Below are 17,548 nucleotides of genomic sequence, written 5' to 3' on the forward strand. Positions count from 1 at the left end.
TACAAATGCTGGGAGTGTGTTGTGACTGCAATGTCTGATGTTTACAGCTTAATATCAGAAAAACATTAGTAACAGCATCTATTGGTCACCTCTGACTGTTACATGCTATCATGGAAATGACAGATGTTGTGTGGAGGAGGTGTGGTATATTATGACCATATTATCTGGAATAAATTCTGATTACCAGATTTAGTTAAGTAAATTATTTCAAGTATCTGAAATAAAAATATATGCGGTTTTGTATTTAAATTATACTTGTGTGTTTTATGTAAACATGTGTGGATTACAATTACAGGGAATTTTAACAGTGGTTAGTCAACTTGTGCAGCAAATATCAGGATCATATGCTCTCAATGGCTGTGTACTCTACCTTGAAATGAAATTCTTTCTGTTGTTCCATGATGGGGCCAAGTTTTGATGCTGTTTGATGCAGTTTATCAAGTTTCCTGTCTTTTTTGGTTTGTTTGGTTTTAGTTTTGGGTTTGCTTTTTTCTGTTTTTTTGTTTTGTTTTTTTTTTCTGGATTTCTTTTGTTGCTGTTTGCTTTTTTTGTTGTTTGTGTGTGGTCTTTTTGGTTTTTTTTGGCTGTTGTTTCTTGGGTTTTTTTTTCGGTTTTGGTTTTGTGGGGGTTTTCTGGGCTTTTTTTTTTGTGATATGCTATGATAAAGCCTATCCTAGTAGCAACTTCACAACCTCTTTGCTGGCTCTTTCTCTGAAAAAAAAATCCCAAATTGCTGGTTGCATACCATTTCTTTTCATAGCCTGTTCTCAATTGGTATTTTTTGTACCATAAGAAGCCTAAAACCCCACGGAAACCTTCTTGCCAGTGCTCTCAAGAAATACGTATTGGATTGGGTAAATGAGGGCCAGGCCACTGTGGTGTATCCTGTATCACAAGTAGTCCCACTTTAAAGGGAGGTGAGGAGCAGAAGGCTCCAACTTCAGTGTGCATTTTATATACCGACCTTGGAAGGCGTTGCCAGCCATCTGGAAAGGGTTAGGAATTCTGTACTGCTCAGGATCTTTGTTTTATTTGTAATTCCAGGATTTTCTTTTCCTTTCGCCTTTTTGCTGTCACATCCCATGTAGCCCGAATACCCCTTTGCGCCTGGCTGGAATAATATTGTTCGCCAGCTTACAATCAAAGTGAGCACAGAGGGAAACAGCTGAGCCGTATTAAGCAGAGGCAGTCTGGACTACATTTCTTTGCTGCTGAATAACACGCCACAGGTGCAGGATTAGCCCGGCCTACGGTGCTGTGTTTGCTTAGCAGAGCCACCCTCTGCCTCCTCACATGACTCTCATCCTCGGGGAATCTGGCAGCGATGTAGCAAGCGCGCCGAAACTCCCTGTAAGTAGAAGGCTTTAGCTTTTCAGCTCACAAAGCACTTATGCTTTCCCCCACCTTGTCTTCCCCTTTTTCTTTTTTTCTTTCTTTTATATTATTTTTAATTTTTTTTAAGCCTGGCTTGAGCAGAACACTTAAGAGACTGGGGGGAAAAAAAGTAAAACATTGAAGTTCAGTGGGTTCTTCAGAAACATCAGAGAGGGACCGAAGAAAGAGCAGTGTTGCTGGTGTGCTGGCAAGATGTGGGGCAGCAGGGAGCCAGCTGCTCGTGGTGCACAGGGTCCTGTGTTTGCAGCTTTGGCTCCTGCAGGGACACACACACACACACACACTGGAGATTTCCTATTCATTCACTTGGACTGGGGGTCAGAGTTTGTCCAGTGTCAGGAGGCCCATGCAAGCCTTTAGGTGCACTTTGGTTGGTTTAGATTGAAGGAGGAAGGTGATAGGTTTACAGAGAAAATACTGCAGATAAAACAAAAGGTTTCCTGTTACCCTTTTTGGTGAGGATCGAGGAAAAAGAGATTTTTAGAACTAGTACTTGGAAATCAGCTTGATCTTGAACTTAAAAGGATGTTTCACTTTTTCTTCTTTATATTAACCTTTGGATTTGAAGTTAATTTAAAAATAAATGTTTTGGCAGTAATAGGCTAATTCTGGTGCCAGATTTGCATTGTGGGCCTGAATTTCAGAGGTGGTTCTGGTTTTAGCCTTGGTGATAGTCACCCTTCTGTCTAACTTTGGTGATATATAGTGCTTGTGTATGTCAGTAACGCTTATTAAAATGCTGCATCTGTTCTATGCATTTGAAGTGCTAGTTAATTGGAAAAATAGTCAAATAATAAAAACACATGTACTTTTTCTCCTACTCATTGCTGTTCCTATCTGTCTGGGCACTGGGAAAAAAAAAGTTACATTTGATGAGAACTGTAGAGAAATCTGTAGAGAATGAAAGAAAGGTGCTCATGCGTCTCTTGGAAACTTCTGGTCGAGGAGAAGAGCATATGGGATGTGAGCTTGCCAAGTGTGTTTGCAATACACATTTTTGGGTTTTGAGGTTGTATATGAAGTGTAGCTGTGAAGATACATGTGTATGACATTTGGAAAAAAGCAAAGCAAGCAAATGCAGTGGGGCTGAGGGCTGGTTGCTCCTCTTGCAGAGGCCCGAGTGTGTGGGTGAGCATGGAAGCCTGTTGGTGGGCACTGGTTGGGCACTGGTTGATGGGTTGATGGGTGGCACACACCCCCTTCCTGCCCAGACACCATCTCTGGAGCATTCAGAGAGGGAAATGCTTTTAGGCTGCTCAAACACTTCTGGAAAACCGTAGTGCTTATGTCTGCGGTCAAAATTCATTATTGTTGTTCCATGCGTGCAATTAATTTTGGTTTGCAGTAGAGATGCTTTCCTCCCCCTCTAAATGGATTGTTTGTTTTCTGTCAAAGTGAGTAAGTCAATGACACTTTCTGTTGCATTCAGCTGTGTTTGCAGAAGATAAGGTTTGTGCCTCGGCCCTCGTTCATGAGCACAAAGATCTTCTTCATCACTTACGGTTTCCACACATGCAGTTCAAATGCCTGCACGGCGTGTGTGGTGAGGCCAACAGTAGCAGCAGTCAGTTCAATGCAGTCCCTGCCTTGGCAGCTTAACAGGGCAGCAATTTATACTGTCACTTGTTCAGTTGCTTAAAACTCTGCTTGCCCTGGTGACCTGTCAGGGTGGCATTTGCCTCCAGGCAGAAAAATTCCTGGAGATCTTTGAGCACTTCATTCAGTAAGAGTTAGTTGCTGAGAGTGTTGTAAACACGTGGGATTTTGGGAAGCAGATGGTATTAATCCATGAAAAATTATCAATTATTACTAGTTATTTTTTTCTGACACCAAATAATCTGTCCTTCTGGAAGAAAGGCAATTGAGGAAAAGTTGGAAGGGGAATTGGTAGGAAGCATCATCATCCACAAGATTTGGGGAGCGTGATAAGTTAATCAATAAACTGAGTTTAAAAGATATATATATATATATATATATATATGACCACAGAATTTGAAAAAAAAAAACAACCAAACATTAAAAATATAGCATGTTTTTACCATAACAGCTATATGACAGTGCTGGTTTTTGGGAATATTTACACTATTTTAATTTGTTCTTATGAGAAGAGTAAAAGGGAATGGCACCAATGCAGCAGAAATTAGAAAGGAGTTGGTAATTTATGAAGTAAATTTATGAAGTAAATGCTCTTTAGTCTGAGTGGGGTTATGTCACATTTGCTTCTGAACAGAAAAACCCCATCAGTCAGAAGGGCACCAGCACCTCTGAATAGTGTTGGCACTGGTTTCTGCAAGCATGGCATGTTCACATGCTAATTATATTTTAATATCCAGGTGCAGTCTTTGATCTTGAGGTGAGAATGGCTAGCTGGTATTTTTATCTTCCAGGCACTATTTTTATCTCAACCGCATGGTGCTGTTGTGTTTCTTCGCTTTTGAAAAGGCAACAGGAGTGACAGTGTTTTATCAAACATATCTAAGAGATCCATGAGGTCAAAGTTGTCTCTTGCTGTTTCTTTTAAATTCCATTGTCTGAATGTGTCAATCTCAATATCATCTGATAAAAAGTAAAAATCTGCAGCTTGCCCAGTGCAATCTTTGCTGCTTTCCTAAAGATCAGATAGCAAAGCATGGATTAGCTGCAATGGTATCACATGGCATTGCTTCCCATCTGTGTATTCTTTCCCCTGTTGCTGCTGTTCAGAAGAGTTTTCAAGACACTTGTAGTGACATTTGCATAATCTCTTGGTGATCACATTTGGTGTTTCCTGCTTGGAGCTGCAAGTATATGTGGTGATTTGCAGCTTAGAAACAGAAATAACTACCATAGGATGTTAGCAATAATCTTCCTATTTTTAAGACAAATTTTTTAAAAATGTAGAATGTGGCAAAGAGTCTGCTGTTTGTTAATATCCAGATTGCCTTTTTTACATATTTGTGCTCTAATTTCTACCCTCTGTTTGGAGCATAATTTAACTTTAGTGAATCTATGTTGACTATTCCTGATTTTTTGTCATTCATGTTGATGGAGATGGCCTCCAGGATGAGATTCTCCATCTCAGACTGTTTATCACAGACTATTCCCACTGGAAAGGATCCTCAAGGACCATCAAGTCCAACTCTTGAGCAAGTTGTCCATATGGGCCCAAACCCATCACCTTGGTGTTACTGGCACTGTGCTCTATCCAAGTGAGCTGATCTCAGGCATTGAAGTCAGGCTGACAGGCCAGTAGGTCCCTGGCTCCTGCTCCTGCCCTGTTTGAAAGCTGCGATGACATTTGCTTTCTTCCATTTCTCATGCACCTCTATGGGTTGCCACAACCTTTCAAAGATGATCATGAGTAGACTCATTCTGGTGTGTGCCAGCTCTCTCACCACTCATGGATGTGTCCTGTTAGGGCCTATGGCCTTGTGGATATCAAATTTGTCTGGGTGTTCTCTAATCCAGTCCTCCTTGACAAAGGGAACATCTTCCTTAAAGCAGTCCTTCTGGGTCAGAGATTCCTGAGGGATGGTCTTGGCACTGAAGACAGATGCAAGGATGACCTTCAATATCTCTGTTTGTGTCCAGAAGAATTAGTTATTCTCACATTGGATTTTGGATCTCACCTTATGAAGTATTTGCATTTAACTGTTCCAGATTGATAGCTCCAACACATTTACCTTTGCTATGTAAAATACAGCTCTTGAAAAGGGATTAAAATAAAGAAATTGTGTTGGTATCTTAATGAGAATTATATTAACTACCTGCTCATTTATCTTTGCAAATATTAAAGACTAACTTACATTACAAAGCTTTTATTTTGTCATGGACTATTTACACATTGAACCAAAGAATTGTAGAAGGTAGAATTAAGTAAAATGTTTGACACAGCAGGGGAATAATTGTTAATGGAGAATTACAGTGGATAGGGATAGACTTTACTGAGTCCAAGCTGACAGGATAAAACACTTTGCATGCACTTTCCTTTAGAAATTTTAAATTTGCTTTTCTGTTCTGCTTTTTTTTACATTGTAGTGGTACATGCTATAAAAATGTGCCAGCCAATTCCCATTTTCTTCCAAATGAAAAATGCATCAGTGATTAACTGTGGGCACCAGAAATGAGAGGAAAACAGACAGCAAATTACACGTGCATTTTCTATGGGCTGTGTTACCAAAGAAGCTTTTGTGTTTGTAAGTTGTGAGTAGTATTACGTGGGTATTAGTTTGGAGGGTCTTTTCTCAGTGGCTTTGTCACAGCTTGTTACATTACATGCTAAACTTTTTAGCTAATAATCCTGATAAATAAAGACATCATTTAACGTGGTGCTGGATGCGTGTAGCAATACTTGTAGCAGTCAGCAGCAATTCGATGAATATGGAGAGGAGCAGTTTTTAAGAAAACCTTGACAGGTTGTTTAAAAGTACATTTTATTTTAAATCTATATTGCATTAAGAATAGAAACAAAACCACCCCAAATTTTGAAATATACAGATGAGAAAGAGCAACTTTTAGGTTCTCTGTATTTTGTTGTACAGGAAATCCAGCATAGGTGGGAAGTGGTGTAAATCATACATAAGCCCTACAATGATACATTTTTTGTAGTATGTCAGTTTATTACAGTGAATGTATATCAAGGTACAGCTGTTTTCAAGCACGGATTGATACCAATCTCAGTTTGGGCTCACTAGTGCAATATAGCCACACACTGAAAAGCAAAGTGTGCTGTTTTCATTTCTTTATGCTGTATTAATGCCAGATTTTGTTTACTGTGGTTTTGGATCAAAAATATGAAGGTCTCAACATCTGATATTTCCTTGAGTTTTATGGTAGCCTTGACTATCCAGCAAATGGAAACTGTCATGATCCAGTTTTCCTTCTCTGTTGTATAATTATCGCCAATAAAAAAGTGTTTTACTGTTACCTCTTGACTATTTTACACAGTAGATCAGGCTGAGTTAAGAGGTGTAATTTATTTCAAGTCTTTTAACTGTGCTGTGTTTTCATTACTGACTATTTGCCAAAAAATATCCCATGGAAATTCTTTTATCTGGGAGCTGTAAAGTACAGTGAGTTAGCAATAACTTATTTCCCTTTCTCCTAAAACAATCATGTTGATGGTATAACCCTGGCTTGGTGGGAAGTCATCAGGCTGTGGTTTATGATATGGCATAGGAAACTCCAACAGGGTGTTGCAAGATAGTTTTTTTATTTTAATAAAAGTCTGTTTTGAGGAAAAGCACACTATGTAGGTTAGTGCAGGACATATATGAAGTCATCTTGGGGTTTAAAATTTCCATGTTTTGGCTTGTTTTCAGTTATGGTTCAGACATTTTTGTATGAATATCTTTAATTTCCATTTTAAAGGAGGAGTTGAAATATGTTGAAACATGTTGAAACAAGTTAGTCCATGATGTGTAGAGATTCTTTGGTGTGTGTCTTCCCTGAAGCAGTAAGCCTTACTTCCAGTCAGGGGGTGCTGTGGCCAGATGTTGTTATTAGACTGAGAAAACTTGATTGGATGGTATTGAACCTATTTTTTTTTTTTTTGTCCTTAGCATCTGTTTGGAAAAGGAGCAAGTCCGACTTTTACTACTTACAAACCCCTACAAGGTCATGACAGATCTGCTTTTTTCACTGCATAGACAGCACATAAATCTCACAGCTGTGGCACAGAAATCAATCTGTTAATATAACTATTGCTAATTCTTCATCCTCTGGGAACAGGATGGCTTAAAATTCAAATCACAGAATACAGAGAAACAGAATAAAGAGCTTTTCACCTCCTGCATTACCAGACTCGTTGAATCGGAGCAGTGCCCAAAAGTCATTACCATCCAATGGCTATAGGCCAGTGTGAAATGAGTCACTGGGCTTTATCCAGATTCTAGTGGAGAAATTTCTGTCCAAATCACATAACTATGGCTACAATTGGCAGGGGCTGAAGTACTTGTTGGCAGCCATGGCAGAGAGTTTGAGGACTGAATGTACACTGAGAGACTGGCTCTCTAGATCAGATTTTTTTTTCTGCACCTACATGAGCCAATGTTAAGCTTAAATAGGTGATTTTCCTTTTGTGTGTGGGGTACCACTGCCGGCAGACCTGTCAAACCAGAAAACAACAACATTGTTTAAAACCAAGTTAGAATTCATCCTTATAGTTACTTCATTGTCATTGTGGAGCAGGGATCTTTGATGCTTCTCACACATTAAAAAAAATATAGCAGAAGTCCCTGAAATGCCATGAAAGGGTTTGCCACATGGCAAAGTATTTTGCTGCAAATCTTAGTGCTGATAGATGGAAGATTGTATCCAAGAAGGTTTATTTGCTGACTCTGAAGGTTAGTAGAGGTTTAAATTAGACATTAACATTATCCTATATGACTATGAGAATGACTTTCATTTTACAGCACTTTATTTTCATTGTTTTCCTTCTCCTGGATTCAGGATCTTTGTAGATGTTCCTTTCTGGAAAGGACCCCAAAGCATGGAGGGAGAAACACACTAACACATGGAAAGAACAAAGCAGTAGCATGCTGCACACAGTCCCCATTCTCAGGTAGAGATTCATAACAGAGGCCATCACATCACAGTTTTCAGTGGTCCCAGTCCTAGAGAGGAAAATATTTCTCAGGAGTAGCACTCCAAAGAGACATCAAAGCCCTGGCAGCTGACTTCCAGTCTTTGTGGTGGATGGTGCTTTGTACATGCTGAATTTTAGTGGAAAAGGAGAGTTAAGCTGAGAAGTTCAGCTGAACTTGATGAATCTGTACCAGTCTGATGATGAGCTTCAGGTGCTCAACCACTTTGATGAATTCCCTGATGCAGACAGTAATTTTCTCAGCAGACTAAAATGACCTTATTTTTGATACCACTGTTTTTCTGCAGTTTTCCCAAGGGATGGTAAGCTGATCATGAGCAGACTGCAACAGAATAGGCTACAGCAAAGAAGCAGCCGAGCTTAAATAGCCTGAAATCTCTTGCTTTCAGGGCTCTAGGAGAGCTTTCAAAACCCAAAGGACAAAGCCAGGTCTGCATGACCAACCTGTGCTTGTTATAGAACAGAAGCAAATGCAAGATGAACAAGCTGTTCACCATCCCAAACTGTGCTTTTCACACCTGAAATCAGGAGGAACTTGTTGCCAAGCTGGAAAGTTCTCCCCACTTCTCTTGTGAGTTCCTTCCTGCACGTTTCCTTTTGGGGAAGGGACTGCTGGAAAACCTTTCTGTGCTGAAGTCGAGCAGATGTAGATGTCAAGAGACCTTGTTGAAAGTCAGCTCTGAGTAGGAGGAGAAGAGTTCTTACGTGCCCCATTGTTACCTGCTGGGTGAGACACCTGAATTTCAGAGGCAAAAGATCTGCCCATCATTTTAGCTAGAAAGGGGCAAGAGAATAGAGTGAGAAGAGTTTTAGAAGACAGAAAAGAGCTTGATTGAAAGTGTCTTATTCCTGCCTATTTTAGTTTATTTGATTTAATATATTTGACACTGAACTGCAATGATTTTGCAGTAGTTTTGACCCTGGGGATTAGGTGGAAGCAAAATACTAGGCTGCATTGCTAATTTCACCTCTTGGAAGGTGTAAATTCGAATGTCAGCCCATCTGTCTTAAATTTTCCCAAAACCAAACTACATCTCTAAATAGCCACCTGTGATGCTTTGATGGTACTTCAGATTTGTGATTCCAATTCAGCAACTTCCACCTGTCTTATATCCGATTGTGCAACCAGGTCTAGGGCAGAAGCTGTTGTTTATGGCAAGTTTTGCAGAAGCTGTTCATGATCACATCACTGGTGAGTGATGGCCACAGATTGTATTTAGGTATGACTTCTTTTATTCTTGGTGGAAAAATGAATGATCTGTGGTTGTATATATTATGAGGATGATATTTAGCTGCCTAAATTTAACATATTCAGTCACCATCAAATATGTAATTAAACCTTTCCCCCTTTTTTTGTGCTAGGTCCAAGAAGCTTTTGTCTTTTCACTCCTTGTTGGAGAAAGATCCCAGCTTAAACTGCAGGTAGCTTATAGAAAGAGTTGTGGAAATGATGTACAGAGTAAACTATTATGAGCTAGAAGTTCACTTGGTTGCCTCATGAACTTGAAGTCTGAAAATCCGTGACAGGAATATTAATAGTTGAACATTTGCCATCCAATGGTAACAAAGTAATACTGACAAAAAATGCTGACTGAAAGAGAATTTGTGTAATTCCTAATCCTCTGACCCAGGGAGCAAATATCTATTGATATTAATTTGTTATGCACAGGCTGCCTAATCATGCTAGGAGAAACAAACAACAGTGCATTGTTCCTTAATTTAAGCATCTACTTCATCTTAAGGTAGAGCTGTGAGTACACAACAATCCATACACACAATGCATCTTGAGTGAACTCATGCATTTAGTTCTGATTTTGCCAAATGTTAGTGAAAACAGTATGGGACTGACAGCCAGTCGTGTCGTGAATGTAGTTTATATCTTAATGCTGGGCACACGGGTTACAAGCCATGGGGCTTGTATACATTTTGTAACTGGTTTCTAAAGTCTGGCTTGACTTTAGAAAGAGGTGAGCTAATCAAGAAGTCGGTTGGTTTCAGTGGCTTACAGAGGTACTGAGCAAAGGTCAAGCTATATGAGTTTTGTGTTTCATAGGAGTATTAGTCTGGCATGGTGAATGATTCTCTTTCATGTGTATCACCCTAATATTATTGATATACCTCTTGTGCAAGGAATGTGCAAGGAGTGGAAGGGCTATGGTGTTAAAAAGGCTAGCACTTCTCTAAATGCAGTGTTCTTACATGCAAAGCCCTACTTCTCCCAGAGCTTTTTTACAGCTTTTTTCTGACTTTACTGGGCATAAGCTGCATTGTCCCATGTTGCACTGCAGAAAACAAAAGCCTGTCTGCCAGTTGTTGCTCCCAGTGCCTATCTGTGCCTATCCTGTGCTACCAGAGCTGGCTCAGGAGAGGAGGGATATGCAACTGGAGGCATGATGTGCCCTGGCTGGTCCCATGCTCCCAGGAGCCCAGACTGGGCTTTTTCAGTTCTCCTAAGGGCAAGGACTGGTAGAACAGCCCCATGCTTCCTCCAGCCTTTCCCTGCTTCAGGGTCATTCAGTGTCACTGTCACCTCAGTTGTTGATTGCAATCCAAGCCCTGAAGTGTAGCTGCTTGTCCCCATCCCCTCCGCCTGTTTGCCCACCCTATCTCTCTGTAGGGAGCTAAAAAAGATTTTTTTTTTTTTTTTCAGCTCCACAATAAATCAGTCCTGATGATGGAGATTTGGAAAAAATTTAGAGTAAAGGGTAATCAAAATAATTATAATACCAATTGTTTATAAAGACTTAACACTAAATCAAGAACTTCAAGCCTGCTCTTCAGCTACTCTGTTGGAGACTGCTGCTTGTAAGTGACCCTTTGGTAAGATTTCTTACCGGGAACCAAAAGGAGACTGAGGAACTGCCAGTTCAAGCTTTTCATGGTAATCTCATTTTTGTCTTTGAGGCTTAAAATTTTCACAAGGACAGAAAGCTGATATTTATGAGTAGAGCTGGGGGAAGGAGGTTGCTTAAACATCTCCTAGCCTATCACCAATATCTCCAGCTGTACTCCACCAGCTCCATGGAGATTCAGTGCTCTGATATTTTTAGAAATAATCACCTCCATATATTTCAGCACTGTTCATCCAAAACCACATTCTTCTCTTTTACTTTGTTTATAGACTTTTCATTTACAGAAATGAGCTCTTTCCCTTGTTTTCCAAAGCAGTGCTTTTGCAATTCAGTGACAGAACATGCTGTTGAACTTGAAAGAGCATCAGTTTCTGTTAAGACTTTGTTAAATTGCATGCCCATGTTCTGTTCTGCCTGGAGTACCATAAATCCCACTGATTTTTATGGTGTTCAGTGAATGTAGATCTGTGCAGAGTTCTGTCGAGATAAAGAAAACTCAAAGGTGTAAGCAAGGATTTGACCTGTGTAATGCACTAGAATAAAAGCTGTACTGTGCAATATATAATAATAAAAGCACAATATATCTCTTGGCAGTGGCAGAGCTCAAACATCAGTACCTTTGATCTAATACCACCGAGGTCCAATAATCCTCAACCATGGCGATCATTTCAAACTGCAGAAAATCAGTCTGTAGTGAATGCTCATTAAAAAAAAAACTTAAATTTTGATAGGTAGAAGTAGCTTAAAGCCTTCATTTCAAGTCTTGCAATACAGCCTAGAACTGTTTATTTTTCTTCCTCTCTTACAGCCAGTTTTCTAGACAACATGGCCTTGAGAAGTTCTGGCAAGCTGAGCATGGAGACCAGAAAAGATGGTGAGAGCACGGCCCCTGCTCCTCCCCAGAAGAAGCTCTCCTGCCAGTGCCACCACCACTGCCCCGAGGACTCGGTCAACAACACCTGCAGGTTTGTGGGATTGATATCTGTTGGTGATATATAGGAAAATACACTTTTGGCAGCTCAGCAATCCCAAGCTGGGTGTTGTAGTTTTTGTTTAAGCAATGATATGTAAATGAGTTGGTTTTCACTCTGTCTAAAAATCAGAAGTAATTTTTACCTCAACATCAGCTGCATAGTTGTTGATTTTTGTTTTGTTTTGCTTTGTTTTTTTAGGACATACACATATTTATCATTTTAGATAATACTTGTTTTAATGTATTGCATATGGAATATTCTGAAGGTTGAACTTTGTTTTTAAAGGAGCATGCAGTTAATGAGAGGAGACCTAATAGAGAGATACTGAAATGTCAATAAATGCTTATAAATTTATAATCACTCTCAACAGAATACTGTTTATAAGAAGCCTGGTCTTTGTTTACAGCAGCTGTATCTGTAAGTCCTTAAGGCTTTGGGGTTTTTTTTGTGTTTCTATGCTAAAAGGAAAACTATCTTGAGGTGAAGCGTTGAGTATTTTTATCTACTAGCTGTAGCTTTCTGTTTAATTTTGGGCTTAGAGTAGTGCAGATTTCTCATCTGGGTTGGATTCTGCTTCTTCAGGCCTTTTGGCTCCCTGGGGGAGAGGCAGGTCCAGATGTGCACAATCTCCTTGAAGGCTCAGCACTGGTGTGTGTTGCACTGGTGCTGGATGAAGCAAGCAGAGGTGACTGAGGGTACCTGTGGGGGGACCAAGCTGCTGTTCCCCTTCCCAAAAGCAGCTCTTGCTGGACACATGCAGCTGCTGTTGAGTGAAGGTTGAGTGAGGGTTGAATGAACCTCTGTCTTGGCTTGAGGTGCAGGTACAGTTTGCTTTAGCTGCAGCAAAGCTGGGCTGAGCTCTTCATGTTCCACATGAGGGATTTAAACTTCTCTGCTTGGCTAGAAGCAGGTGTGATACTGGAGATATGAACTCTCAGCCAATTGCCTGGTGGAGCTGTGGGAGTCAGAGAGGCATCGAAGCAGGGCACAGATGTGAGCCCAGTTGGAGATGCAGTGCTGTTTGAGGTGAGATTGTCTAATGCTGTGTCAGCTCTTCAAGGCAGTGTATTTAAAAGATAAATGGGGAAAGCCTGAGGTTGCTGAAGGCACTGATTGCTTTGTGGATTTTTGAGTGTGGGTTTGCAGCCTGACTTTATTCTTAGCTCGCAGTTTCCTACTAAACTGTATCAAAGTTCTGGTGACAGCTGTAAATACCATTTCTCCTTTCTAATCTCTTCCTACAAGCCCATGCTCCAGCCAGGAGTTAGACCTGACTGCTCTCACATGACAGTCAGTTCAAAAAGCTATAAAACCCCACTCTGATACCAATTTGCTGATCCCCTGCAGTGTCAATCAGCTGTTTCCTGTTCCTGCCCAGCAAGAGCCACAGCTTTCCTATGTGCTGTCTCACACATGCAGCAACAGGGAACTTGCAGATGACTTTTAAATCCATGAATTAGGAACCACAAAGGGATCAATGTTAAAGAACTGACTAAACAAGATTTATTCCCCAGCTGGGTAGGCTTGCTTTTACATGTCGCTTTATAGGCATCATTGACATGAAGTATTTTTCATGGAACTATGAGTGAATGTCCTGTTAGAATGGATTTGTGCATTCTCCCTCACTGCAGTAGTTTAAAGAAACTCTCTTCAGAGTCTCCTTTACAGTGTCAAATGTCAAACTCTTTTTTAGGTGTTAATGCCCAAGGATAGGCAGTTAAGTAGTAATAAAACGCAAAATTGTAACCCCTTTTGTCTTCATAATCCTTGAAAACTTCAGGCTTGAGTGTTCTCCTTTATTGCCAGAATGATTTTTCCAATTTAGATATCAGAATAATAATTGAAGCTGGAATATATCCATCAAATATTAATCACTTTTCTGCCCAGTCAGGAGTTTCCTGGAACAGTCAGGAGACTTGCTTTAGATCAACTCCTCTCTCCTGCCCTGTGCTGTCATTTGAGCAGTACCCACCTTGCCACTTGCCCAGTGAGCAGCAGCATAAGTGAAAAATTGCTGAGGAGTTTGGAGTAATATAAAACAAATTAAATTCATTTAAATGCACTGCCTTCATGGCTTGTCAGCAGTAATCATGTTCATGATCACTGCTATGGCTCCCACTGTCTTGGTGTGAGAGCTGCAGTGAGGTGTGAAGGACTCAACAACCCTTGTTTTCCCTGCTTTTCATCTATTTAACTGTTAGTGTAATAATTCTTTTTTTTAATTCCCTGCTGCATAGCTGAAATTATAAATTACAGAGAAAATAAGATCCTGAGCCTTCTGTTGTGAAAGAGGGGTTATTAGGTGTTTGGTTAGCTGATTATTAGGTATCTGGTTAGCTGGCTGGATGGAGACAAAGTTTCAAAATATTTGAGCACCAGCCAGGTTAGTAGGGATTATTTCCCCTGAGTTTTGGAATCATCCTGCTAGTCAGGCAGTAACTTTCGTATTTGATCCTGTGTGAAGGACTGTTGGCACAATTTCAAAGCACTCGGGGAATCACTGAGTGTCACTATAAAGGAAGTTTCCCCATTTGGAAGTTCAAAAAGTATCAGTTGCAGTGTTTATCTGAAGAATAAATTGAATGCTTCAGATTAAAAGTTACTGCATTAATTATCTGCTTGCCTCAGATGTAGCCACTAAAAGCCTTTTGCATTTTATATTTTTAAAGAAAAAATTAAAAATCAAACCTCTTGTCAGTTCTATCAATCTGTTACGCTTTGGGCTGTGCTTGGACCTTCAGAGTTTGGACCTGCCAGTCCACCAGGAATGAGCCAGAGTGTTCTGGGGCACCCAAGGGCCTGGCAAAGCTCTGACACCCAGGAAATTCACTGGGTACATCCACAGCCAGGGCTTGGGCTCTGGGGAGCATCAGCCACTGTCCTTACCAGGGTTCTTGCTAAAGCAGTGAAGAATCTTATGAGCCCAGGAGCAAGAACCTCTGAAAGTTCAATGCAAAAGCATTTCCAGCTGTGTTTAAATTAAAACTCTTAGAATAGAATAGCTAGAGTTATTGCAATCACCATTAAAATTTAATCATAAAAAGCAGTTTGTCATCTCACATGAAGATTTTTATCTGCTACCACAGGTATTTAGCTTAAAATATACACCCGGCCCATAGTACCAGGGGTCTGAATGTTTCTATAAAAATGAGGACATCTGGTGGCCATTTAAAATCCTCTCCATAACTGTATTTGTAGAAATTTAAAAGCCAATATTCTTTAACCACATCTATATCAAATCCTGCAACAGCTGCTGTGTTCCTGTGTAGAATTTCTCTTTCTTTATACTTCTGCAGTTTAAGTCCAATAATACTTTGGAGAGCTAAGGATAACACTGCAGCCTAAAAGGCAGAATGCTTTTCTGTCTAAGCAGAAAGCCATAGCTCTAGTTAGAGTGTGCTTTAAAAAATGGAGCAGTCTGTGAGCACAGTGAACTTTTGGAAGACCCATTGCAGGGTAAGCTCATCAAGGGAGGGTTAATGCCAAAGTGTAGCAAAAGGGGACCAAGCCAGGAGCTGAGGCTGATATCCTCACTCACCAGGACCCCATTTCCCCACGGATATGTGAACACAGTGGGCAGAGACAGCTCCTTCAATAGCCCTTCCCATGGCTGGAGACAGGCACTCCTGTACCGCTGCTCAGGGGGTCTGGGTAGGGGGAAAGAGGAGTCACAAGTGGGGCCACTCTGGGCAGCTGAAAAATATTAATGCAGTCAAGGCCTTGACAGATAAAACCTTTGGAGAAGGCTCACAATCCTCTGCTTGCAAAGGGTGTGTTGAACTGCTGCATGCTGAAACTTTATTCTTCTTTCTGAACATCTGTGCAATTCATAAAAGGCTTTCAGTACAGAAGGTCAAAGCTGCTTTGAACACAACCAGGACCTTGTTTTGCTGTTCCATTTCAAGTTTTGTGTGTTCAAAGTGAATGCACGGACATTTGTGTCTGATCATAATTAATTGCTATTTTAAAACGCGGTGTTACGATTAATTGGCGTTGACTGTAATGGGATTGCAGTAAAGGCAGAGGCTAATTAGGTGCCTTGTCACACTCTATTTTCATGCACAAATAAATGCTGACAGTTTTAAAGATTGCGCTGATAAAGTTTAAGTTCCTATGTGTTGCCTACTAGATTGTATTTCTGCCCGACCGTGTCTTTGGTTATCTAAAGCAATAAAATAATTAAGTTGTTTTTTCAGTGTTACCAAAGGTGATAACTCACTTGAGTGATGTTATTTTCATTCTCCTGCCCTCCAGATGATATGCTTGAATTTTCTTTGTAATTTGGTATGTAGAAGAAAAAAGACTCTGACAGTGGCCAAAGCACCAAGTTCAGACTACTTTTGTTTAATCAACTTTAATATTTTTGGGAAAAGCTGAACGTTTTCTGATAAAGGAGCTATGGTGACATCTTAAATGTTAGCCTTTCAATTTTTCAGTGTATATGTTTATTTTGAAATTTTTCCTTTATACAGGAAGTTTTTTAATCATTTTAAAAAGAGTGCAGAGACTTGTCATGTTGCTTTGGATGTAAGTGAAAAAATGCTCTTGTTCTTTCTGATATCAAAATGGGGAATATAAAGAGGAGGAGTGGGAAAAAGTAGTACTACTTGTATGGACACATTTGAAATCAAATTAAAGATAAGGGATCTGTTCATTAAATTATGGAAATTGCCTGTGTCTTTGTGATAGGCATTGAATGAAGGAAAGATGTTGCTTTTCAGTTATGTATTGCCATCCCTGGCTGTTTCACACACTCACAGAGCTGGGTGGGAAATCTCCAGCAGGCAGGTTTTTGTAGCTGAGGAATCACATCTTCTGTGAGAAGTGGCTGCTGGCCAGTGGGGACATCTGTGTGAGCAGATGCAAAGCTGTTGGCCCTGGTTCCTCTCTTGTGACATTTAGGAAAGGTCTGAGTTAAGATCCCTGCTTTCTTTGTGGTTATCTGTGATTGTAGCAGCACCTTCTCTATCAGTGTCTGTCAGTGTTTCACTGTTAACTCCCTTTATTTTCCTGGCATTTGACTGGGCTGTAAGAATTCACTCTTGGCAAATATGTGACGCAGCAAGTCTGTGCTTATTAGTGATCACATCCAAAGTGAATGTAATCACTCCCCTGCACCATACTTTAATAAGATAGTGCTTCAGTGGAGGAGGTTACTGGATGTGTACCCAGATGTATCCAGTTGTATCCACCCTGAATTCCTTCTTTACACACCATTTGCAGAAACAAATGACTCAAAATTAGGATTCATATTGCAGATTTTAAGAAAATAGCAGTTCTATACTAAAGGTTTTTTTCTAGGAAGTGGAGAATAGGTTTTTCATATTGCTTTGCAGGTATCAGTGATGGTACAGATGTTTCTCTTTCTGTAGTCACCAAAATAAGCATAAAATTTGAGACTCTGCACACATCTCTGACTTGTTTCTTACTGCCTATATTAGTAAGTTTTATTTCTACCCTAGTCAGGTGTGAGGTGGGGAAATCAATAAAACAGCAGGGGTGTGCCCTGCCCTTTTTCTTGCAGTGTGTGGTCCATGTGACATCTTGTGAACCAGGAGAAGAGGTTGGGGTGGGGGGGGGAAGCAGGTAGGAGATCCTTTTTGCTTTTCAGAAGAGTCCCTTCTCCCTCTCACCCAAGTGCCTCAGAAATTCTCAAAAAGATAATGAATTCTTACATTGCATGAAAGTGTTTTGTTGTTTGGTTTGATTTTATTTTTTTTTCCTTAGAGGTAGAAACAAGCAGT

General features: G+C 40.2%; 1 protein-coding gene across 2 annotated transcripts in view; it reads left to right on the plus strand.

Moving 5' to 3' along the window:
- BMPR1B (bone morphogenetic protein receptor type 1B) overlaps positions 1-17,548 on the plus strand; it is a 231,844-nt gene that overhangs the window by 189,943 nt on the left and 24,353 nt on the right. For both annotated transcript variants that reach the window (XM_039710721.1, XM_039710722.1), the window contains one exon: positions 11,639-11,795. In XM_039710721.1, the coding sequence (XP_039566655.1) occupies positions 11,656-11,795 (140 nt within the window). In that variant the 5' untranslated portion in view covers positions 11,639-11,655. The remainder of the gene's footprint in view (positions 1-11,638; positions 11,796-17,548) is intronic.

Source organism: Passer montanus, unplaced genomic scaffold, assembly GCF_014805655.1.
Source record: "Passer montanus isolate IOZ18808 unplaced genomic scaffold, ASM1480565v1 scaffold23, whole genome shotgun sequence".
NCBI lineage: Eukaryota > Metazoa > Chordata > Aves > Passeriformes > Passeridae > Passer > Passer montanus.